Raw genomic sequence first — 25528 nt, 5'->3', positions numbered from 1 at the left:
TATGTTGATGCTGCAGTAAAACAAACACACAAACAGAACAACGTGCAGTAACAGGGCTGGGAACACAAATAAGCCGAGAAGCCTAGATTCAAACTTCATTTTCAGTTTCTAAAGTGTTTCCAAGTCAGATATTTCCAAGTTTGGATGTCAGGAAAAAGAAAAAACGGTCCCCAGAGGCCACATGCAGAAGAAGGGCTGTAGACACAGACTGACTAACATTCTGTTTCCTGCTTTTTATTTGATTTGATTCTTTGAAAAAAATAGATATAAGAATAGCTGTTGCGCAGCCCAGCTCGAGGCTGGCATAGGCGGGCTTTGAAAAGATTCTGTACTTTCTGTCTCTTTGTGATGATGTTTGCTGCTGTACAGAGCAAGAGAAACAGAACCTAGAGGCTGGTTTCCCAAGCTCCACAGTAACTACCCCACCCCCACCCCACCCGCCAGTGAAAGCACTGTCCCTTGAAAGTCAGTTGTAACAATCAGTTGTTTATTTTCTATTATGTGCCAGATGCTGGACAAGGTGCTTTCTCAGAAGTTCCAGCCAGGTGAGGGACTGGGATAAGGGATATAGCCCAAACTGCAGATCCAACAGGGGATCTCATGCTCACCCCCAGGACCTGAGCTGAGCACTTTCACAGACCTTCTGAGTGTTTTCCTTACAGAAAATAGACTTTTGCTTCTCTCTTCTTTCCCATTCTTGTCAGTTCAGGGTTCGTTCGTGCATCCTAATAACCATATATTTCATTTTCCACCCACTCGGCCTCCTTGCTCCTTCCCACTCGGTCTGGGGAGAACTCATAAACGTCGTTGGTCACGAAGCCACTCTCCATGCTCACCAGCGTCACGAACCCGCTTTCGGATGGGTTCATGGCCACGTTGTCATAGTCACAGGACACAGTGTCGGGAGTGGCCTCTCGCGAGCGCGCTCGGAATGAGATGTTCTTCAGGTCCGGCCGGGTCTCGGCTAGATCAGCTTCGCTCTGCTTTCGTATGACATTGTAAACCTCTAGGTCCGGGCTGTTCCCCGGCTGAGGAGCGGGCCAGGTGGGGCGCTGCTCCTTCGTGCTGGGGCCTGGCTGCCCCCGTTTCCTAGGAGTAAAGAGAACCAGGGCTCAGTGGACAAGGGGACTGAGAACATCCCGGTGCCCCTGTGCAGGCAGGAGGGGGTCATTCTGGGCAGTCACTACACTGCACTTCTCACCTGCCTCAACCTACAGGTCAAGGTTTCGGGTGGGGTGGGAATAAAAGAGGAAAGTGTTGTTATGTATCTATCACTCACTGCTGCCAGAGCACAGAACGGAGGTGATGACTCTGGGATCCCCAGAGCCTCCAGAGGGTCCATGGATAGAATTGCATGGGGGAAAATACCACATTTAAAAAAATCCATCTCTAAGTGAAATTGAGCTTGTCCTTCAGTTTTGAATGTGGGCAGTTAACCTGAGTCGTAATAGCTTTTTTTGTTTTTGTTTCTGTTTTTTTCTTTTTGGCTGCACCACTCGGCTTGTGGGATCTTAGCTCCCCTCGGCAGTGAAAGCACGGAGTCCTAACCACTGGGCCACCAGGGAATTCCCACTAGTAATGTCTTGACTTGTTCACCAACGGAAATCATAGATATTTTCATATCTCATCACAGTTATGACTTAAGATGTCTTAAAATATTTTATGCTCATCTCTACTTCAGTATTATGATACTTATACTCACCACTAAATAAAGAAGCATTAATAAAGGAGCACGTGTATTACCGTTTCACATTAGTTGTTGGAGATATTTTGCTAAACTATATAACAGCATTATTCCTTCCCTTGTAATCCAGTGTGATTTATTTTATGCATTTAAAAATATTGTTCTGGGAAGTGATCCGTAGGCTTCACCAGACTGCTACAGGGGTCTGTGGCACAAAAATGGTTAAAACCCCGAGACAGACTCCAGCTTCAAAGCCACAATCCCACATTGTGGTGAGGTGCTAAATAGATAGGTAAGGGAGGGAAATCAAGACCCAACCACAGAGTAAGCAGTTAGAAAATATATTTGCAAGTTTTTGAACTGAACTCTATTTTTAGGTTAAAAGGAATTAACTAATGAAAATGATCATAGGAAGAGATAACAGTTTTGAGTGCTTACTATATACTCATTCTGCATATATTAACTGCTTTAATTCTTCTAATAATCCTATAAGGAAGTTATTATTAAATGAAGCAGGATCTTCATTGGAATCTTACTAGTTTATCTCAAATTGGTCATCAAAGGGAGTCAAGTCTTAAACTGCACCTTTGCTTTCCTTCTTCTATGTAGACCATGATGATGGGGAATAAAAAGGTAGCTGAGAAGACCTCTGGTTACCTCAACAATGGTGGCACATGATCCACTAACAGAGGTGCTTTAGGCTACTTAGTGCAGCTATTTTGTAGCAATCTACACTTGTGAATTCAATTAAAAGTCAATTAAAAGGATTTGGCTATTTCATTTTGAATTAAGTGGTTTAGTTTCAGTGGTTTGCCAGGCTTTGGAACAGTCGTTTTCAAAGGGCTCACTATTCATTCCTTCACTCACCCAACAAGCATTCCTGGAGTGAGCGCATACATGCATGAGAGCACTTTGCTGAGTGATGTGTGGATGCACAGATGAATAACACAGTCTCACACCTCAAGTCGTTTAAAATCTTCCACACACACAAAAATTAAAGAATGTAAGATCACTCTCTTAATCATAGCTAAGCACAATGCTTAGTACTTCTGAGTGCCCTGAGCCCATCAGAAAATTTACTCTCAAATCTGTAGAAGTGATTGTCTTGGAGCTGCCGTGGCTGTTAATGAAGTCCAAATCTTGAAGAGTTCAGAAAACACAAAGGTTTACATGATGAAGGTTTTACTTGCCTCCTTCTACAGATCCAAACCCAACATACACCTGTGGTGACCACAAAGAAGAGAAGGGGGACGCTGGGGATTAGGATGTAGGCAAGATTCAAGGCAGCTTCTGAAAAGAAAAGCACACTTTATCAGCACTGGTGGTGTTTCTGTGTGCTTCAAAACAGACTTAAAAAAGCATAATCAACACAGAGCATTCCAAGGAGCGCATTCTGGAAGGAAACAGATATGGTTACCCAGACAGCAAAGTCTTCCAGTTTCAATAAATGAGGCTTTTCTACCTGTCCTATTATCTGAAGTAACAGAGAGAAAAGAAGTTTACATTTTTGGGTTTCTTGCAAATATAAGATGGGCAGTTTTGTTAATTAAGAATTTTTTTCAGACGAAAGAGGTTATCTCTTTTCTCATTCTTCCTCTTTGTTAACAAAGATGAGGCTGCTTGGGGGTGCTGGTGTCTTTGACTCTAAGGACAGAAACAGTAGTTTCCAAGGTGGGATCGGGGAGAGGGAGGAAAAAAGAAACAAGCCAGAAGTCTCGGTGTTATTGCCGGGAATGAGAAGGTCACGTGTAACACATGAATCAGACTGTAGAGCCTTACTGACGTTTCTGACCGCTAACTGGATCCAGCTGGGCCCATGAGCAGCGACTGCGGAGGGCACTTAGAGATCTACCATCCTTACCTTTCCTAAGACTTAAGTCTTAGAACCAGAGAATTTTCCCTCAAGGGGCTTTGGGAGGAATCAATGATTGGGGACTGATCCCTTTCCTCCTCCTACTGGTTAAGATTCTCAACCATCCAGAGGCTGTGGCTTTGTTTTTCTGTGAGGCTATAAACCTGACAACCACCAAAAAAACCCTCAAAACAAAACCTACTTTAAATACCACCGTAGTAACAATGAGCGATAAAAATGCCACCCACTGCTGCACAGCACTTTGGATTTTTTAAAAAGCATTTTCACGCATTACATCTGTTGTATAATAAAGAATTTGACGGGGCTTTGTCCCTGGTACCTGGGCGGGAGGCTCTAAATCTTTGGAATTTCTCAGAAATAGAAGTAACTTCCTTATTCATGAGCCCTTCAGACCAGATCAGAGTTTATACTGACAGAGATGTCTCAGGATGGGGGCTGGTGGGGCCTAGGGGGTGAGTTCAATTACACGGCCAACGATCAAATCAACTGTGCTACGTAATGAGACCTTAAGAAAATCTCTGCACGCCAAAGCGCGGTGGAGCCTTCCGGCTGGTGAACACGTTGATTTGCCAGGAAGGTGATTACCCGTCCTGGTTCCACAGGGAGAGGACACAGAGAGTCCCCATTCGAGACCCTCCCAGACCTTACTGTATGTGTTTCACCTGGCTGCTTCTGATTTGTAACCTTTATAATAAAACATAGTCATAGGTATGGTGTTTTCCTGAGTTCTGTAAGTTGTTCTAGTGAATTATTGAACGTGATGGGGCACTCCCTGGAATTGTAGCCAGTTGATTAGAAGTGTGGGTGGACTGGGGACCCCTGAACTTGTGGCTGATATCTGAAGTGAGGGCAGTCTTGATGGGGACTGAGCCCTTAACCTGTAGGGTCTGTGCTAACACGGGGTGGCTAGTGTCACAACTGAATTGCAGTACTGCACTATCCTGTTTCATTTTATGGACACAGAAATGCTCTCAGGTAGGTGAGAAAAATGTTATTACTTCTATTATGCAAATAACTAAACTGAAAAATTAAGTGTTTTTTAAAAATTTGCCCAGTGACAAAACTCAGATCTTTCTTTTTTGTCTTAATTGAAATATAGTTGACATATAATATTATGTTAGTTTCAGATGTATTCTATACTGATTTGACATTTGCATACATTATGAAATGATCACCATGATAAGTCTAGTAACCAGCCCTGATCTCCCTCTTGAAACTCGAGGTGAGAGTTGAGGTTGAAAGTCCATTAGCACTCCAATTTATCACTCCATTTTCTTTTATCTTTTATGTCCATTTCCTCTATTTGTCTCGTAAAGAAATATTAATCATGGCCTGGGTCTTTCTGCTCTTATTTCTCTACATCCATTCTCTAGCTCCCCTCCCCCCAAACAACTTCTGGGAGGTTCTCAAGCCTCATCTGTCTTCATGCAGATCTTTTTTTACCTCCTGTCTTGTCTAATCGCCCCAATTGTCTTAGGATAGCTCCATTTGTGTATTTCACTGACAAAATCTAACATATAATGCAGTTTTTACAAAGTCATAAGTGCTCTGTCCGGTTCCATTTTTAAGTTGCTGTGGGAAAGAACAAAGTAGGGTATATAATCATGGGGAATTCGTGATCAGGAGAGTCCTATTATCTATTTTTCTCTGGGAGAGTTCTGTACATACCTTTGCTTTCTTTCAGTGTTTCTGTGGCATCTTCTTTCTCTGTGTCTTCTGGAAGTATGGGCATTGCTGTCTCTGTTCCTTCACCTGGAGAGAGACACATGGACTTGAGAACCTGGAGAAAGGCATCAAAATCCAGATATTCTCTGAGGTCCTACCAGCTTCAGGGTGGGATGCCAAAAAGCACCAGCATTGTGACCAGTGCCATTTATAAACCCAGGGAAGTAAAAGAATTGAATTTGCTGACCTAGAGGTTTACTTGTCTTTATCTTTCTGGTGAGACTTGCTGCGAAGAATCATGTACGGACACAACCAGCAGGCAGCTGACATCAAGGCCCATAACGTACTGAAGTGCCAAGGGGAAGGGCCGACAACTCACTTCTAGGACCATAAATTATCAGTTTGACTTGCTTCTTGGATCATTAGACTGGATTATTCCTTTCATATTGTCAGTAATGACAAGTAACATCCCAAACTGAATTTGCAACTATTACTTTTCAGATATTTGAGAGAAAGACAACGCTAGTGAGATTAATGAACTACTGGTCATGTCCAGTGTGGCATATACCTGTCCAAAGGGTCAGGGTTAACACCAGTGGTCTTTCTGCTGAATAATCTGGTTTAAAGAACACGTGGTTCTAAACCTGTGAAAAGCTTCTAAACCTGTGAAACAGCCCAAATTAACTCAAATCTCAATTGACAGTCTTACCTCCAGGCCTTGTAGAAGGAGCTGTTGGTTTCTCTATAGCAGAAAGAAACAAGAATGAGAGCAATAAGTAAATTTCCATGCCATCTGAATGAAGATGGCCAGAGCATGGCATCCATTTATTTGTTCATTCAGTTGTCCAATAAATTTCATTTAGTATTATCAGACACTAGAAACCAGGTTAGTAAGTCCAAAGAATCTCTTCTGCACAAAGACTAGCCTTTCCCCAGTTTTACTTGGGCACTTTTTCTTTTTTAAAAAGTAAACTTTTTAGTTTTAAAACTAAGAGTTTTAAATATGAGAATTTCCAAATATACGCAAAAGTGGAAAGATCAGTGTAATGAACCCCTATGTACCATCACGCAGCTTTAACTCTTAGGAACACATGGCTAATCTGGTTTCAGCAATAATCCCCACTCCTCCCCGGCTACACCCAGGCCTGCACTGTTGTAAAGCAATCCAAGACATTTGATCAATTCCTACTGGGGATATTTTAGAGCAACAAATACTGATCTCCAAGCAGTGAAAGTGGCCTGGGACCAAGGAGACCACGGCCAGCCCCAAGGCAGAGCCTGGTGACCTAGAACACGAGTCATTTAAAATATTTCTAAGAGCCTCAGGATAGTCGGGCTGCACAGACGACCTACATCAATGTTTTTACTTTTGGCTGAAAGTGTGTCAGCCTTTTGTACTGGCGGTGACTCTACACTGATCAGATGCTCTGGGTTCAGAGCGTCAGGGTCCATAAGGTCAAAATTTTAGAATTCACAGTCCTAAGGCCAGGATGTCAAAGCTATTCTGAAGTTTTATTCAGAAAGGAAACTTTTAATTGCGTGTGTGTGTAGAGATGATGCAAATCCATTCATTTATTAAAAATGTCTGCTATATGATAGAAACAGCATCATGCTCTAAATGTTTTATTAAAAACAAACACAATTTATCCTGATAATAGCCTGATGAGGTGAGTGCGGTTCTGAATTTGCATGCAAGGAGACTCAGGTACAGGGAGATTAAACACCTTGCTCAAATCTCACAGCTAATAAGTAACTGAACTGGGATTTTAATTTAAAAAATTCAAATGAAAAATTAAAATCACAAGGAGACAAACTCTGTGCTAGGTATTAGAGATACAACAGCAAGTGAAAAGTAGTCCCGGCCCTCTAAGGAACTTATATTATACAGGATGGGGAAGTACAGGAGAATATTAACACGTTAATTTTGTGATATATTGCAATACATCATATATTCAAAGACATTACACGATGTAGTCATTTTCTTGTCCCTCCATAGTTCAATCCACTGGGCAAAACTGCAGCGAACATGGCAAATTAACGCAGCACTTCCATCAATTGCTGCAATGGTCTGTGACACATGGCCTCAGATGATTTGTCTCTGATTTCCACTGAATGCATCTATGCCTTTAGCACACCCCAGGTGGAATCAAGTGATCAGATCTGGCTAGCATACCACCTACTCTATGTGGTCATGTTGTCAAATCTAGTTTTAGATGCTATCTTTCAACCTGTCCCTTGCCCTCTGGTATAATGGGATGTTGTGCCATCCTGTTGCAACCATACTGGGTGACCTTCCCCTAGCCCATCAAGCGCAGGGATTAACTGGTCAAACATGTATATTTCCAGACCTCATGCCAACCATATAGTGAAGGGGACAAACTTGTAAACAGGCAGTTAAAGTACTGTGTGTGTGAGGTGTTATGATCCTCACGGGAGGAACACTTAACCTAGTTTTGAGGGCCCCTGGATGCTTCCCAGAGGAAGTGATTTTTTAAAACTTCTTATTTGGAAATAATTTCAGATTTATGGAAATTTGCAAGACTAGTACAAAGAATTCCCATGTATCCTTCACCAAAATGTTACCATTTTATCACGTTTCATTATATGATTATTCTCTCTCTCTCTTTATATATATCCTATATATTTATATCTACAAGTCTATATCTAAATCTGTACACACACACACACATACACATATATATATATTCACATACAGACGCATCCATAACTTTTTTCCTGAGAATAAGTTGCGGCCATAGTTATCCTTTACTCCCTCAATACTTCAGTGTGTATTTAAGATGGGAGGGGGGCAATACTCTAACATAACCATAGTACAATTATCAAAACCAAGAAATCAACATTGATATATATATTAACCAATCGACAGATCGTATTCAAATTCTGCAGATTGTCCTAATAACGCCCCTCATAGAAAATCACCATTGTCATCATCATCATTATCATCAAGGATCACCTACTGCACTTGGTTGTGACGAGAGAAGGTGATGTTTAACCTGAACCTGAAGGCTGAGAATGAGCTGACCAGGAAAGAGGGAAGGGTGTTCCAAGCACTGGAAACAGCAGTTAAGAGCTCTTGAGGAACTTCACAGGGGGCAGAGGGGAATGGGATCGGGGAGGAATAAGAGTGGTAAGAACTGGGGCTGGAGACAGGCAAGGGTCTGATCAAGCCAATTTTTTATGGCGTGCTGAGGTGTGTGAACTTATCCTGAGGAGGGGGGCCACGTAAAGGCAATTTGTTAGTCTTTCTCTGTGTGCCCACTTCTCTCTGCTGGATCTATTCTTGGTCCTTCTCTGTGTCCTGGAGGCTGAACTCTATGGACTGTGTCTTGCGGCTCCCTTGTCCTTTTGCTCTTTTTTGGCTGCGTTGGGTCTTCGCTGCTGCACACGGGCTTTCTCTAGTTGCAGAGAGGGGGAGAGTGGGGGCTAATCTTCATTGCAATGCGTGGGCTTCTCACTGCAGTGGCTTCTCTTGTTGTGGAGTATGGGCTCTAGGTATGCAGGCTTCAGTAGTTGCAGCACGCAGGCTCAGTAGTTGCGGCGTGCGGGCTTAGTTGCTCCACAGCATGTGGGATCTTCCTGGACCAGGAAAGACCTTCCCAGACCTTCTCAAACCCATGTCCCCTGCATTGGCAGGTGGATTCTTAACCACTGCTCCACCAGGGAAGTCCTGTCCTTTGGTTCTTGATTGGACTTAGCCAGTAGGAGGCAGAAGCAGGAGATTAGAGAGTAGGAGAAGAGAGGGGTCCTGGCAGTTATCCCCCAGGCCCCCTTCCCACGTCACTGTGGTTTGACAGTAGCTGCGTTCTCTGGTTACAGCTCCTATTGGGCGGCTCCTCTTCCATGACTCCAAGCTTTCTCTGGAGTCCCTCCCCTTTGCTCCTTGAAACCTGGGGGTAGTAACAACTTCCCATTGTAGCTAATTCCTGGGCACTTCACCATCTCATGCTCTGTGCCCACACCTTGGCAAACATCATTTTATTATACTCTTCTCATTAAACCCTTTGAGTGTGCCACCTTTTTCCTGCCAGGACTCAGTCTAAATCAGGCAGTAGCAAAATTAATAAAGATTATGATTAAAAACAAAACCTAACTAGGTTCAAAGTACAAAAATAAAAGGCTATGAAAACAAATGTCAAAATCTCACATTTCAGAAAATATTTAAGAAGTACAACATTTTAAATCATGGAGATAATAGGATATGAGGAACAAAAGTGATGGGCAGCCAGTTTGTAACAAGCGCCTTGCTTTAATTGCTCTAAAAATGTGCCCTGCTAAGCCAGCCTCAGTCCTTGCAACCTCCCTGCCTGAGACAACTCTGTATGGTGGGGAAGGCCAGGTCTTTGGAGAGAATTCATCCGAAGGGGTGAAGAGGGAGGAAAAACAACTTTAGCAGCAAAAGCACAGTCAAATTCAGACAATTTAAAAATGACAGGATTGTTTAGTCCCTCAATAGATGTAACTAACAAGTCATTCTACTTCTGTCAGGAAAGGATGCAGAATTGGGGTCAAGCAGTTGGCTTCAGGGAGGTGAGAAACTTCCATAACAGATCAAAAATCACTTCACGTTTAGATCAAAGTCCAACATAATGGAGGAGTTTGGGAAATCTCAGCACAGTGAGACTACAGGCTTGTAGCCAATTCAAAACCCTTCACAGATTTAGAAGCAAACGTCAATTAAATTTGCAAGGCATGTATTTAGAGGGTGCCCTACGGAGCAGGATGATGCCCTGCTCATCAAAGTGACTTCTATCTGCCCAGTGTCAGTAAAATTGGTGTATTTTATCATCTACCTCCTCTGGTCATTATTCTGTTTCCTTAAAGCCCCAGAAAATAACGTCACGTGGCTGGTAGAAGACTTGCAGGAACAATGGCCAGCCTCCTTTCATATTTCTTCTTTACAGTAAGTCCACTACATACGAACGAGTTCCGTTCAGAGAGCACATTTGTAAGTCGAACGACGTTAGCCTAGGTATCCAACTAACACAATCGGCTATATAGTACTGTACTCTAATAGGCTTATAATACTTTTCGGACAAATAATACATAAAAAACAAACAGAAAACATTTTAAATCTTACAGTACAGTACATTTTAAATCTTACGGTAAAGTACAGTACCAGCTGCATCGCCACTGCTTTTACACTTCCTTCAGGACATCCTGGGCTTGAAATAAAGATACTGTACTACTATACTCTATACAGTACTGTACAGTAAAGTACACAAAAGCACAACCACTTGTAGAGGATGTGCGCATGTGACAATGTACGCCAGACACGTGAACTAACTTACGGGACTGGACATGCAAACGTAGGTTCGCATCTTTGAAAGTTCACAACTTGAAGGTTCGTATGTAGGGACTTACTGTATTCCAAGCTCTTACAGCATATAATCTCATATCTCGAAGGAATAAGAATTATAATTGTCCACTTGGAGGGTTTTTTGTTTCTTGAAGTTCTCATAATTCTTGCCTTATCATACATAAATTAGACCCTTTCATTTCTTCATCCTTTCTCTTAGCATCTAATACCCCTCTCCTGTGCTAGAATTATTCCTCAGTGAGGAAGTGTCACTACATCTCCCTTCACAAGAACTCCCAATGTTTAACACTGCTGGCATTTGCAACAAGCTTTCGCAGAGACCACGTGACAAATTCTTGGAACCAGCAGCTGCTTATGAAATGAGAGAGGAGGTTGAGAATTCAGCCATATAACTTGGGAGAGGATTCATTACCAGCGGAATATTTGCAGATGAAATTGTTCTTCATGGTGCATCGGTCGTCGTTCCACTGGAACATGTAGGGGCCCCCGATTCCGGCGGGTGCTGATGGCTGATGGTACATGACCACGCAGACCTCGCTGCCGCACGAAGGCTCATCCACATACCAGTTCCTGTAGGAAAGGGGTCAACAGTGGAGGCAACTGGAGAAGGATACCACAAGACTTCAAAGCCTTTGTTTTCCTATCAAGTTCCACTAAGCCAGGAACTTAAGAGACAGGGAGGAACTGAAGTGCTTCCAGTAAGTAGAACCACGCTTTCTAATACGGACATCACAATCAATCATCGGACATTTGCCTTTGCAGGGAGGGATATATTACCATATAATGTCTGCAAAGGAATTATGAGAAAAAGCAGCCAGCAGGGCAAGTCTGGATGATCTTATTTCTTTTTTGCTTTCGGCTGACTGGGTTTTGTTTCTCTTTTTTTTAGAAATCAGATGCATTGAGAGAGGCATGGCTTATCTCATCCAGAGCTTGCCTTGCTTCCATCTCCCCATGCTTTTCAACAGCCATAGCTGCCTTCCTAGCTCTGAGGAGCGGATAGAAAATTCAAGCATCTGAGCAAGACTTTCCAACATGAAGAGGCTTCAAAGCAAGAGATGGGGTGGGGGCAAAAGCAGGAGGCCCAAGTAGTCTTCTTCAGGTTTTAAGTTGTTTCTACTTCATCAGGCCGATGAGCCCTTCTTCAGCCTCTGCCGCCTGATTTCTTGTCTCTGTTTCCCTAGCTCCTGGACGGGGTGCACTAGCAGCCCCAATGGTACTTGAAATTAAATGATGCTGCCACCCAGTTGGATATGTGGGCACCAGATTAAAGCCTTAGATTCCATAGATAGTTTAAATGCTGCGAGCACCCACCCCATGTGCTGACTCAGGGCTGGGCTTTGTAGTTCGCCTGTTACTCACCTAAGCAGTTTCCTTCCGGGGCCCAGATCTCCCCTGATGCTCGGCTATTGAGATGAGCCCTGCTGCTCTGCCTAGCTCTTGTCAGAGCCCCTCCTTAGGAGACAGCTAAGAGACAGCTCTCTGTGTAGCACCCTCATATGGCTCTGCTTGAGTCTTGTGCTGCAGTTCACCAAAAGGAAAATCCTCTGCTGAATCCACTGGGTTGAATTCGCCTGGATGGTAGCTGAGCTTGCAAGTCTGCTTGGACACTGTCTGGAGAGCTGGAGATCCTGACTGGGGCTGGGCTCTGCACCTCATTAGTCACCTCCAGGCAATTTTCCAACCCTGTTGGTAGACCTCCTGCTTGTCTGTTCTCCTCCCCACTGGCCCTATGGCTTTATGTTATTTTATTTCACAGGTGATGGAATGGTTGGAATATTATGCCTGGCATCTAGTTACTGGACTTGAGCCAGGTTTCAGGCTTGGAACTCACTGCTAGAAGGAGGAAGACCCTGCAACACCACAGTAGGTGCCCATGGTAATTTCCTCTATTCTCCCAAAGGGACCTATGGCCATTTACTCAAGTAACCATATGCTGGGGAAAGAGGAATACCCAAATATTACAAAGACTGCTGGACACAGAGTGCAAGTCAACACTGATACCCAAAGACTTGAAGTGTCATTAAAACTACCCTTTTGAGTGGGAGCATATTGAGGCTAAGTAGTAAATGGAGTTCTGGCCCAGGACTGAAATGGGAGATAGATGGGCCCCTGGGCAGGACAGCTGGTGTTTGTCAAGTGGAATAAAATTGAAGCTTTGTTCTCACCCAGACACTCCAAGGACAAGGCTAGTGGCAGAAGCTGAGCTCTGCAGGAATAAAGAGATAAGATGACCACTCCTGAGGTCAAGGAAAACTTCTTTGTCTGCACATGCACAGAAAGGCTCCTTGAGGGTCAAAAAGGGAGGGGGCGCCACCCCATAATAAGTGTGGACATATCCCCACAGGCCTCTGTGGTGGAATCCATCTTAGCAAAAAGTCGCACATGCATATTAGGGAGGGTCCTAGGACTGGTCAGGTGTGAAAGAAGAAGAGAATTGGCCAAAGGTAAACAAAGACCCAGAAGGACTATCCTATATAAGGGATTTAAATCACCTCTTTACCGCGCTCCTCATTAGAGAGGATGCCCGAACCCTTTCTCTCTAGGTGTGTATTTCTGCCTTGCTTCTGTCTTAAATAAACGAACTGCTTCTCTGTGTGCTCTCCCACATGTTATGCTGTGTCTCTAATAATAAACGTTGTACCTGCTTTTATAGTTTTTGCCTCCTTGAGAAACGCATTTTCCAGTGGGGGTAACAGCTAGGGGAACTTTGCTTCTAGCCTCTAGCCCCTGGTGGACTAGTGGTTAGGATTCCTGGTTTTCATCCAGGCTGCCCAGGTTCAATTCCTGGGCAGGGAACTAAGATCTCTCTTCAGGACCACTCACTGCTGTCTCTCTGAGATCAGGACCAGCTCACAGTGGACCCATCCAGTGGTCATTCCCCAGTCCTAAAATATATGAATTGAAAACTTATGGGGTAAGAGCTATAATAGTGGAGAAGGTCAAGTGGAAGTCTCTGAAACTGCACTCTTCCCTATTCTCTCCAAGATAGTAAATAGAAAACAATATCTTATCCAGGCGAAGATGACAGAAAGTAGTGCCACTCCTAGAGACCTAGAGAATGCAAGGATGGTATTCCCTGTCATATCTCTATATAATTCACTAGTCTGGCTCCTGCAAAAACCAGGCAGATCCTGAAGGATGACACTGGAGTAGCACAAATTCAACCAGCTAGAAGTCTCAATTGTACCTACTATGCCATTTGTGGTATCTTTGCTAGAGCTGCTTAACACGTCCTTGGGTACCTAATACGTAGATTTGGTGAGTACATTCTTTTTCACCTGTATCAGAAAGAGAATCAGAAAACAGTCTGCATTTATTTGGAATGGACATCAGTATACCTTTATGGTCTTTCCTCAGGACTATACTAATTTTCCTACCCTCGGTCGTAATATGATGTGAAAAGAGACTGCCTGGATATCTTGCAAAAAATCACACTGGTCCACCATGTTGCTGACATCACGCTAACTGAACCAGATGAGCAAGGACTGGAGGCCTTAGTAAGACTCAAGTGCTCCAAGGGTTGGAGGTAAATGTTTGAAGATTCAGGGGCCTGTTACTTCATGAAACTGGGTAGGTGTCTAGTGATCTAGAGAATGCCAGAACACCCCTTTCAAATTAAAGGTCAAATTACTTCATCTCACAATAATTTGAAGTGTCTTGCAATAATTTTAAGAAGGAAGCATAGCCTGGGGTAGGTCTCTTTGGGTTCTAGAGGTGGCATATTTCACACCTGGGAATACTGCTCTGGCCTATATACCAGTTGACATGAAAGACAGGTGTCTCTGAGTGCGGTCCAGAGCAGAAAAGGACTCTGAAGCAGTTCTAGGCTGTGATGGAAGCAGACTTCCCACTTGGGCCATATGATCCATCAGACCCTATTATTAGAGGTATCAGTGGTGAGAAAAATAATGCCATATAGAATCTGTACAAGCTCCAATGAAAGAATCACAATGCAAACCCTTAAGATTCTACAGCAAGGCCATATCATCTATAGATGAGAAAAAAATCACCTTTTGCAAAGCAACTCCTGGCTTGATACTAGGCAAGGAGCACCAAGAGAACATGCAATCCACTTGCTCAATGTAAGAGAGACACTGTCAGACATACCTAGTCAAAAGATTAGGCAGGCCTGGAATCAATTCATTACGAGATGGAAGAGGTATATTTAGGACCAGATGGCACTGTATGAACAGGTAGAGCAGACTGCCATGACATCTACCACTGTTGTACCAGAGCCTGTCCCTCAGCTTACACCTATAGCTGCATAGAGGAATCCCTTACAACTAGCTGATAAAGGCAGCCTAAGCTTGGTTCACGGATAGGTCAGCCAAGCATGGGGGTACAACTCCAAATGGGCAGCAGCTGTACTACAGTCCCACTCAGAGGTGGTTCTGAAAGATCGAGTGTTAAGGAAACATCCTCCCAATGGCCAGAGCTTAGCTGATATACCTAGTTAACCACTTAGTATAGAAAGACAAGTTATTAGAGATTAGACTATATAAAAACTCAGGGGTAAAGGCAAAGAGCTTAGCCAGTTGATTAGAAGTCTAAAAGCATAAAGAGTGGAAGACTGCGGACAAGGAGCTCTTGGATAGAGTGATGTGAATAGACATATAGGAGTAGGGGTAAAGTATGAAAATCTATCATATGTTAAAGCCCACCAAAAAGCCTCTAGCATGGAAGAGGCACTAAACAACCAGGGAGACAAAATGACTTAGCCAGTTGATGTCAGCCAGCCTGTTATCAGCTGCCCCAGCTCTGGTATAATAGATACATACTAGGGTAGCCATGGTGGCAGGGATGGAGGCCATGCATGGGCTCAACAGTAGCCGTTCCCACTCACCAAGGCTGATCTAGCTACTGCCCAACAACCAGTCTGCTGGGAACAGAGACAAGCCTAGAATCTGGTAGCAAGTTGACTACATTGGACTCCTTCCATCCTGAAAGGGGCAATGATTCATGTTGATAGGAATAGACATACAATCTGGGTATGGGTTTGCCTTTCTAGCCTCAAGGCCTTAGCACCACTATCCAAATGCTTACACAGTCTTTGATCTACCAGCACAGAATTCCAAATAAGATCTCATCAGACCAAAAAACCTAGTTTATAGCAAAGGAGATGTGGGCGTAGGCAGGGGATTTACTAGTCACATCACATATTCACCCATCCTGAAGCTGCCAGTTTGACAGAGTGACGGATGAACTTGTTGAAAACACAGCTGAAGCACTAGCTTAGAGGCAATACTTTGTGAGGATGAGCCAACATCCTCCAAGACACAGTGCACATTTTGAATCACTGACCTTTGTATCATCCTGTGTCATCCAAGAGTATTCTGGGGTCTGGGAGCCAAGGGATGTAGAAGAAAAGTTTGAAGCTAACAGAGGTTGGTTCATGAGGTTAAGGAAAAAAGGCCTCTCTATAACAGAAAAATGCAAGGTGAAGCAGTAAATGCTGATGTAGAAGCTGAGGCAAGTTATCCAGAAGACCTAGCTAAGATAATTCATGAAGGTGGCTAAACTAAACAGCAGATTTTCAGTGTAGACAAAACAGCCTTATAATGGAAGATACCATCTAGGACTTTCGTAGCTAGAGAGGAGAAGTCAATGCTTGGCTTCAAAGAGCAGAGTGACTCTTGTGTTAGAAACTAATGCAGCTGGTGACTTTAAGTTGAAACCAGTTCTCATTGATCATTCCAAAAATCCTAGGACCCTTAAGAATTATGCTAAATCTACTCTGCCTTTGCTCTATAAATGGAACAACAAAGCCTGGATGGCTGCACAACTGTTTACAATATGATTTACTGAACATTTTAAGCCCACTGTTGAGACTTACTGTCAGAAGAAAAGATTCGTTTCCAAATATAACTGCTCCTTGACAATGCACCTGGTCACCCAAGAGCTCTGATGGAGATGTACAAGGAGATTAGTGTCATTTTCATGCCTGGTACCACAACATCCATTCTGCAGCCCGTGGATAAAGAAGTAATTTTGACTTTCAGGTCTTATTCTTTAAGAAATACATTTTGTAAAGCTATAGCTTATGAAAGGAGGAGTAGCCCTGCTTACCTTCACTGGTAGTACTTACTTGGGGAATTTGTGTTTCTTGTCTCTGCAATGCTGAGCTCTGTGGGTTTAGAGGTCCTGGTATATTCTGGGGGAATCCTTCCACCAGAAGATACAGCAAGAGTGTTATTGAACTATGAACAATGGCTGCCACTTGGACATTTGGGGATTCTTGTGTCCAGGAACCAGCAGGCAAGAAGAGGAGTCATTCTCTTTGCAGGACCCTAATCATGAGGCGAAGGTGTCTCGGCTCTTACAAGCAGGGAGAGATATGTTTGATAGCCAGGTTATCTACTTGGGTACCTGTTGGTACTCATGTGCCCCATTTTGATGGTAAGCAGAAAAATGAAATCACTCCAGTGTAAGCAATGCAAGTTGACTAGGCCTCACACTCTTCAGGGATGAGGGTCTGGGTCCTGCCACAAGGTAAGAGAGCCATTGAGGCTCCCCGAACAGAGGGTGAGGGGAATCTAGACTGCACAGAGCAGGAGGGGGGTCAATAAATATCAGTCGTGGCGCTGGGACCAGCTGCAGTGGTGGGGAGTGTAGTTCCTCCTAAGCTTCCTTTCTAAAGTTTCTCCCAGGAGAGAGGCCCACGAGAATCTTGGAGGAATGACTCCTGGAACTTAGATGAAGGTGTGGATCTGAATAGCATAATGGGTGAACTTCATGCTGTCTTGAATGGAATAGGTAATAAAGATATATTCTAATCTTCATTCTTTTGATTGAAAATGAGTTTAAATGTTTTCCCCATATGACTGTTTACCAGTTAGACTTTCTATTTTGTGAACTGTTTGCTCAGGTCTTTTGCCCCTTTATCTTTTGGGGTTTTACTGACTTATATAAACTTTTAGTGCTTTTTGACTTATATTAACTCTTTATTGTAAAAAGATCATAACTGTTAAATTTCTTACAACATTTTTCCAGTCTTATGCCTGCCTTTTAATTTTGATATTTTTTGACGTTCTTCCACGTCACTGCTTTTCTTAGGGAGGGAAGATGGCAATGCCATGGTGCTGGGGGGCAGGTGTGTGAAGTGAGTCCAGTGCTGTGGGTTTAGAAGGGCTCTACAAACTGCAGGCTTCCTTAAGTCCCCTCTTGGTCAATCCAGAGAATTAGATCTTGGCTCTAATTTCTTGCCTGTCATCATAATTTCCTGCAGTCTGGAGCCCTTCAGCCCCACAGGCCTTCAATCTCTCACTGGGTCAGCAATCCCACTCCTGGGCATACATCCAGAGAAAACCATAATTCGAAAAGACACATGCACCCCAATGTTCACTGCAGTACTGTTTACAATAGCCAAGACATGGCAGCAACCTAAATGTCCATCAACAGAGGAAGGGATAAAAGATGTGGTACATATATACAATGGAATATTACTCAGCCATAAAAAAGAACAAAATAATGCCATTTGAAGCAACATGGATGGACCTAGAGATTGTCATACTGAGTGAAGTAAGTCAGATAGAGAAAGACAAATATATGATATCACTTATATGTGGAATCTAAAAAAAAGGTACAAATGAACTTATTTACAAAACAGAAATAGAGTCACAGATGTAGAAAACAAATGTATGGTTACCAGGGTGTAAGGGGGTGGGGGGAGGGATAAACTGGGAGATTGGGATTGACATATCCACACTAGTATATATAAAATAAATAACTGATAAAGACCTACTGTATAGCACAGGGAACTCTACTCAATACTCTGTAATGGCCTATATGGGAAAAGAATCTAAAAAAGAGTGGATATATGTGTACATATAACTGATTCACTTTGCTGTACACCTGAAACTAACACAACATAGTAAATCAACTATACTCCAATAAAAATTAAAAAAAAAAAATCTCTCACTGGGGTTCTAGTCCAAAAGGCCGGGCAGCCAGAACGACTGACTTCAAGCACTGTGTGCCACTGAAGCTGTGCTTCTGGGCCACCCTCCTGGACAGAGCTCTCTGGGCCTAGGTTAAGGCTGATTTACCACCTTCGCCCCACTGCTTTGGTCAGTGGCCCTGCCAGTACTGCTATCCCCTCAGGGCTCTGCCTGGCTGGGACTTCTCTTCCACACTGACTGGCACTGTGGATCCAGCCTGCCTCTTTTTGCAGCTACATCAAGTGAGTTAGCTGCTGTGAGTTCCACACACTTACCTAAATGTTGCTGTGCTGCCATCGATCCAGGCATAAAGGTCCTGGCAGGCTGTGCCATTGCTTTGTTTCTCTTCACGCCTCCTAAGCCCAATCCAGAAATCACCATCAGAAGCCAGGAGGTTTTCAATGAACTTTTCTATCAGTCTCTGTTCATCTTCAGACTCGATGCTGACTAGCTGGCCCCCATCTCTCCTGCAGGCTGCTCTGGCTTCCTCAAAGTTCAGTCTTCGAGAAGCATCATGGAAGTAGATGACTTCATAACAAGGCTTCTGCGTTCCTCCCCGGCAGACTGGCTGACCTAGAGAAAAAAAGAAGCCTACCTATTTTAGTGTCCCCAACATATACCAGAGCAGGGACGCTTGGAGGCATCTGAATGAAGCTGCAGGAATTCTGATTACTCATCAGTGGCTTGTTTTAGGGTCATTAAGCTCTCAGAGCAAATTAATACCCCTTCCAGTGTGGAGACACAGTGATTTAGACTCCATGTTTTCTTTGTTCCATTACAGATTATTGAAAAGCAGACATTTAAAATTAATCTTTAAAAGAGAGGTAGATGAAGATTTATGGTTTCACTTAAAGGCAAACAAATAACACTTCCATGCCATTAGGGAGTTGCAGGAGACTAAGTGTGGCTTAAAGTGAGTTATCTCTGTTTGGGGGTTCCTTCAGGTAAGAGAGGCATTCTGAAGTCAGGCGTGGGCTCCTCTACCCTGGAACCCTCTGCGTATGTATCAATAGCAGGACTGAATATTCACCCAGTCTACGGTATAAGCAGAAGATAAAAGCATCAGATCCATGGGGTTTTCTGCTACTGGTCTTGCCTAAAGTCAACAGCTAAGGTTCAGTGAACTCTTACTGTGTGTCATGTACTATGCTAAGGGCTTTTGCATTTACATACATACCTTATCTCATTGAACACTCATAGTAATCCACTGTTGTAGATATTGTTTATGCCCCATTTTACAGATGAGAAAACTGAGGCTCAGAGAAATTAGTCTGGCTAAGGCCACATAAGCTATCCGTAGCATGACTTGAGTCAGAACCCAGATCTAATTACAAAGTCACAGCCATAACCACTGAACTCTGCTCCCCACGCCACCACAGGCTCAGGTTGCACTGGGAGCCCATGTAATATGTCTCATCTGACCGACACCCGAAGGGCTGAAGACCATCAAGGACAAATGGATGGGATTCTACTGAGGACGGATAAAAAATCATTCACCAGTACACACTACCCTGGCTTGTGTCTGGGTGTCTAAAGCTGTGCTGCACCCAAAACATTAGACTCATCGCTCCTTCGTTAAGTCAGTATGTATTGCATGTATGCTCATGCCTGGCACTGTGCTAGGTGCTGGGAATACAGAAACACTTGCCGCTTCCTAACCCACAGGAACACACAGCATGTTTCTGGATCCAGATGTACAGTGAAAACCAGATTTCAACAAGGGGAATCCCTTGCAATGCAGAGCCAGTCTGTGGGCTGTGGGCGTGAATTACTGCCATAGAGCGAGGAATAAAGGATTTTGGTTTGGGAACCTCTTCCCAGCTCTCATAGAATGTTCTCATTTTCCTAATTTGTTTTGCAACTGTGCACAGAGCCAGATAGCATTAGTTATTCCCCAAATTGTCCAGAATACAGAGCAAAAGGCCACAGGCAGTTAACTGCATTTTCAGTGCTTAAATGGGAACAGAGCACATACAGATAATCTGGAAAGCCCCTGTGAATTCTTATTTTCAGTTTCTTCTTTCATCGCCTTTGTAAAGAAATTTTCAATAAACAAGTTGTAAAAGTTTCGCTTCTTCTCCCTTTCTCTGTCACTTTTCTCCTTTTGCTGAATAGAGAAATTCTAACAGGACTGCTCCATCAGCAAATTAGGAGGCCTCAAAAGTGGGACATTCTCGCTAAGGAGGTGTTCCAGAGAGACTAGGGACCACTGGCCAGAGAAGCTGTGGCTGAGATGCTCCCTGGTGAGAAGGCTGGGTCAGCTCAGCTTTATGAGTCCTTAAAGGTGGCTCCAAATGAGGCAGCAGAGGAAAAACAAATGAGCCCCAGGCACCCCCAAGGTGGAGTTGAATTTACTGGCAGTCCCCACTTTTCCATCGTTGGATTATCAAGGGAAAACATAACACCTTAAACGAGTTTCCTGTATGGCCCAGCCTGGCCACACATCCCAAGTCAGCCAGTGAGTGCCAGAGGGAGCCAGAGCTGGAAGAAGGCCCAGGGTGCATCTGGTCCCCCTGCCTTCAGGAAGTGTTTCTCTCCTCTCATTTGCAGGAAGGGGAAGGGCGGCCACCGAGGACAGAGCCCGTGCAGCCGTCGCCCAAACAGCTGAATTCGGTTACCCTCCCATTTTGCCACCCTGCACCCCACCCCATCCTGAAACCAACTTTAGATTCCTTCAATCAGCTTCGGAAGCACCGATAACGGAGCGGAGGTTTTCATTCCCCTCCATCCCTCTTGGCCAATCTGTTGCCTGCGAAGGAAACCTGAGACAGGGGAACGGACATCCCCTCCGCCGCCCCCCACCCCGCACCGCCCCGCCTCGACATGCAGAACAAATGGAAGAGGCAAGGAGCCAGAGCACTGTACCTCCTCTGAGGTCCAAGTCCGAGGCTGCAGTGACACGACAGGAGGAAGGAAGCAGAGAGAGTCATTCCCCTGAGTCAGGCGGGGCTTGCCCCGCGCTAACTAGGCTCCTTTCCCGATCTCTAAGCGCTCTTATTCCAGGCGCTGGATCCTTTCCCCCCAGAAGAGACCAGGAGTAACGGGCTGGGGTTCCCACGGCACAGCCGATCCAGAATCCCTACTGTACGCACCGTCTCCCGGGACAGGAGACCTCCCTGGTGGGCAGGACAAGCCCTGCGTGGGGGTCCCGGGGACTACTGCGCCGCTCTCAGTGGAGCGGACCGAGGGGGCGCCTACTGGGGCAGTTTGCTCACTGCCCCATCTAGCCTACGTCTCTCGGTATTATGGCAGCCCTGGGCGGGGAACGGACTTCGCGCGGTCCAGGACACGCAGGGAACCGGCGCTAGGCTCAGCAGCCGGGCGATTGCCCCTCTAGAAGTAGGGGGCGCCGCAGGGCTAAGTCCATTGGTGGGGCGGGGGCGCCACCCCTCCACCCACTCCGTGGAGGGCCAGAGAAGAGGCACCGTGGCCCTAAGGACGGTCAGCCTTAGGTGGGGTGCAGTGGGTGCCGCAGCCCAGCGCCCGGGAACCAGCCCCCGCCCCAGCGCGCGCGCACTCACCGCTTAGCAGGCGACCCGTCGCGCCCCGGAGCCCTGCCAGCAGCACTGCCAGCAGCACGGCCTGCAGCGCCGCTCCAGGCTGCATGGCCCGGCTCGGGTGCGCCTTCGGACGCCGGGGCGCTAAGGCGGTGGAGCGGGAAGACCGGCAGCGGCGTGCCCCGCAACTTCAACGGCGGGCGGCAGCAGCATCTCCAGAGGACCGACGGACCCGGCGCCCGGAGGAGGCGGGGAGGGCGCGGAGCCAGTCCGTCGCCCCTCCGCCCTCTGGGACGTCACTGCGGAGAGGGCAGCCCCGCCGGCTGGCCCGCCCCCTCCAGGGCCTCCTCCAGCGCGCTCGGCGCCAGACACCCCGCCCGCCCGAGGGGAGCGAGCAGAGGAGGGGAGCCAGCTCCCCACCCCAATTCGAGCTTCCCATGGAAATACTGCGTTTGCCCAGGGAGCGGGGACGAGGAAATCCAAGACTGGCTTCTCCGAAATCCGATGAAGACCGCACTGTGGCTAAAAAGACGACCGCATCTTGCCCCCACTCCTCAGGGGCACAGCCAGTTTCCCAGCGTCCTAGGCTCCGCAGTTGGGAGACGCAAACTCTGAGACCTGCCAGGGCTCGGTAGGCCGCTGTCCAGGCACTCAGGGCTACACCTGAGAAAGGAATGGCGGATGAAGAGAACAGATGCTCAGGTAGGCAGGGTGACCACTGGCCAGGCAAATTTTGGGACAGCGTGGATAGCGTCCAGAGAGGCTAAGTTGGAGTTCTGGGCGAGAGAAGAGTGGACTTCCCAGAAGCCAAAGGGCGTTCTTGAGCCCAGCAAGGAAATAATAGTACTTTTTGCAGGGCACATGGGTGTAGGTGATTGTTCAGCCTTGTGGTAGAAAGGAGATGACCCCCTCACTTTTCCCCCAGGAAAGAGTGACCTCATTTCCTTTGGAAAAGCTTTCCTCACCAACCCAGCCCTCAATGTGTGCTCCTTTTTCTAAACTCCTACAATCGTCGTGTTTTACATTTACTTCTTGTTGTAAACAAAATGTTTTCAAATACATTCAAATAATAAAGTGAGCCTCCTGTCCAAAAAACTAAAGTACTAAGTGCTGGGAGGTGGGTCTGATTTGCCTTTTCCCCTGTACCATGCTCTTGTGAAGCATGGCAGAAGCCCCATCTGGGCCACTGACTTCTGAGTTTTGGTCTCAGATTGAGCCATTGCAATTTTAGACAAACAGGCCTGATTGATCACAGGCTGGGGGATCTGTTTCAGTATCAGCTGGTAATACTGGGAAGCTCTGCTACTGCAGAAAGCAGCAGCATTGGCAGGAAGAGGGCTGATGTTTATGGCAAGTTCATTTACAGCCCGTCTTTATGTCTGAATTAGAACATTTCACATCCAAAATACATTCTTTTTAGAAATTCCTTATAATCAAAACAACCAAAGAGGGAGCTGATATGGTGAATAGAAGCACCTGAGTTGGCATCAGATATTCTGTTTCCAGTCCTGCTTTTCTTCACTTAATGTCTGTGTGGATTTCAGCAAGTTTCTTTGCCTAAATCAATTAACTCTTGGCAACAATAAAAGTTACCTTAACTTGTGAAGGTTTGATAAGGCAACTAGATATGTAAGTGTGCAGATAGCTGAGCACTTAATGTAAATTGCAAAGGATTTATTTCCAATATTATAACATCTGCTATAACTTAGAGAAGCTGTTACCTTGGCCCAAATAATTAAATTGTGCCCTGAGTTCTCCCTCTGATACCCTGGCCCTTGGTCCAGATAGACTTGGTTAAGGTATGCAGTTAACCTAATGCAGATTACAACAGTGACCCCAAAGGGGCAGAGTATATTTCCCCATCCTTTGTCCTTATGTTTGACTGTGTGACTTGTTTGGCCAACAGAATGAGCCAGAAATTTCTGAGCCTAGACTGGTAATGGCCTCACGTGTTTTTGTTGTTCTCTTGCTTCTCTGCCACTCTCTGAGAGGAACATAGCTCAGATATGCCACTGGTCCAGGTATATCCCGAAGAAGATATGTGGGGCAGAGCTGCCTCTGTCAATCAACAGACATGTAGCAAGAAGCCCACCTGACCCTGCAGCCTGAAGCGGAGCTATCTGGCCAAACTTAGATCAGCCAAATCCTCCGTTGACCTACAGATATGTGTGCAATAATAAATGTTTTAGATCACTTTGTTATTCAGTACTGTTGCAGCAATACCTGACCATTACACTTGGTAATGCAGAGAGGTGTCACTGGGGGAACACTGGTTGCTGAGAAGGCTCATAATGTAGAATTTTTCTTGGTAAAATTGTCTTGGTCCAGGGTCCAACCCTTAGTTTGACAAGCTCAAACCCAGTCTAAGTGACTAATATATTTACCTGTTGAGAAATAGAATCATCAGGTAAACCGATGTTTGCCTTGGCCTGTTGAGCACATACTCTCCCTCTGGGCGAAAGAAGATTTCTCAGTGAGCATGGAATCAGAGCAAAGGGAATTAGCTATATGGATTGAAAGTTTAGGCTTTGATAGCCTGCTATGTCCATCTTCACAAGAGAGAGCTATCTGTCTGGCAGTGAAAAACATCACCCTGACAGGGTAACTTTTATTCTTGATAATGCTGAGATGAGATTACTAATTTTGTAACTTTCTAAATTTCCCTTCTCTAAGCCTGATTACCTTCCTTCTGTTCAAAACATTTTTTCTCCAAATAGTGTTGTGGCAGAAACATTTCTTTTAGTGATAGAGTCCTTGAATTCGAACTAGGCAGGTGTCCCTGCATCCACCCCCATTAAAGACTATTTCCCAGCCTCCCTTGCAGTTTGGTGTGTCCCTAATGATTAAGTTCTGACCAGTGGATCACTGGCTCCGCTGCTGGCACTGTGAATGGGAGATGCATCGTACGGAGGTTACGTCCAGGACTTGCAGGTGGAGGCCAGGAGTGAAGTGCACGGTGGTCCTAAATAGAGCTGGAGCCCTGGAGCTGCGTGTACATCCCTGAGTAGGTCTGCCAGTTGGACAATGCAGAAGGGACAAAGTCTTAACCTTCTCTTTTCCAGTATATACCAAAGGGAATGATCTTTGAAAGTGAGGGAGATTGGCACTGGGATTATGTCCATGTGTATAAGACAAAGGAATGTTGAACCTAAAGATCTTTTTTGATCCATCTCCTAGAGTAATGGAAATAAAAATAAAAATAAACAAATGGGACCTAATGAAACTTCAAAGCTTTTGCACAGCAAAGGAAACCATAAACAAGACGAAAAGACAGCCCTCAGAATGGGAGAAAATATTTGCAAACGAATCAACGGACAAAGGATTAACCTCCAAAATATATAAACAGCTCATGCAGCTCGATATTAAAAAAAAAAAACCCAATCAAAAAATGGGCAGAAGACCTAAATAGACATTTCTCCAAAGAAGACATACAGATGGCCAAGAAGCACATGAAAAGCTGCTCAACATCACTAATTATTAGAGAACCACAAATCAAAACTACAATGAGGGGCTTCCCTGGTGGCGCAGTGC

General features: G+C 45.0%; 1 protein-coding gene across 9 annotated transcripts; it reads right to left on the bottom strand.

The window, feature by feature from the left end:
* Nucleotides 1–466: 466 nt before the first annotated feature.
* LAYN (layilin) lies at nucleotides 467–22245 on the bottom strand. 9 transcript variants are annotated; one of them, XM_004273428.3, is made up of 7 exons: nucleotides 22022–22245; nucleotides 18776–19073; nucleotides 10973–11130; nucleotides 5932–5964; nucleotides 5226–5309; nucleotides 2875–2974; nucleotides 467–1089 (listed from the first exon to the last, which is right to left on the bottom strand). In XM_004273428.3, exons 1-7 carry the CDS (start codon nucleotides 22104–22106, stop codon nucleotides 726–728), a joined length of 1122 nt encoding a protein of 373 aa, XP_004273476.2. In that variant the 5' UTR covers nucleotides 22107–22245; the 3' UTR covers nucleotides 467–725. The 9 variants fall into 9 exon arrangements, with proteins under 9 accessions (XP_004273476.2, XP_033290528.2, XP_033290530.2 ...); XM_033434637.2 differs by lacking the exon at nucleotides 22022–22245 and adding an exon at nucleotides 21366–21454 and having other exon boundaries at nucleotides 18772–19073; XM_033434639.2 differs by lacking the exon at nucleotides 22022–22245 and adding an exon at nucleotides 16649–16850 and having other exon boundaries at nucleotides 18776–18913.
* Nucleotides 22246–25528: the final 3283 nt, after the last annotated feature.

Source organism: Orcinus orca, chromosome 8 (assembly GCF_937001465.1).
Source record: "Orcinus orca chromosome 8, mOrcOrc1.1, whole genome shotgun sequence".
In the NCBI taxonomy this organism is placed as follows: Eukaryota; Metazoa; Chordata; class Mammalia; order Artiodactyla; family Delphinidae; genus Orcinus; species Orcinus orca.
This window is presented reverse-complemented; position numbering and strand designations above follow the sequence as displayed.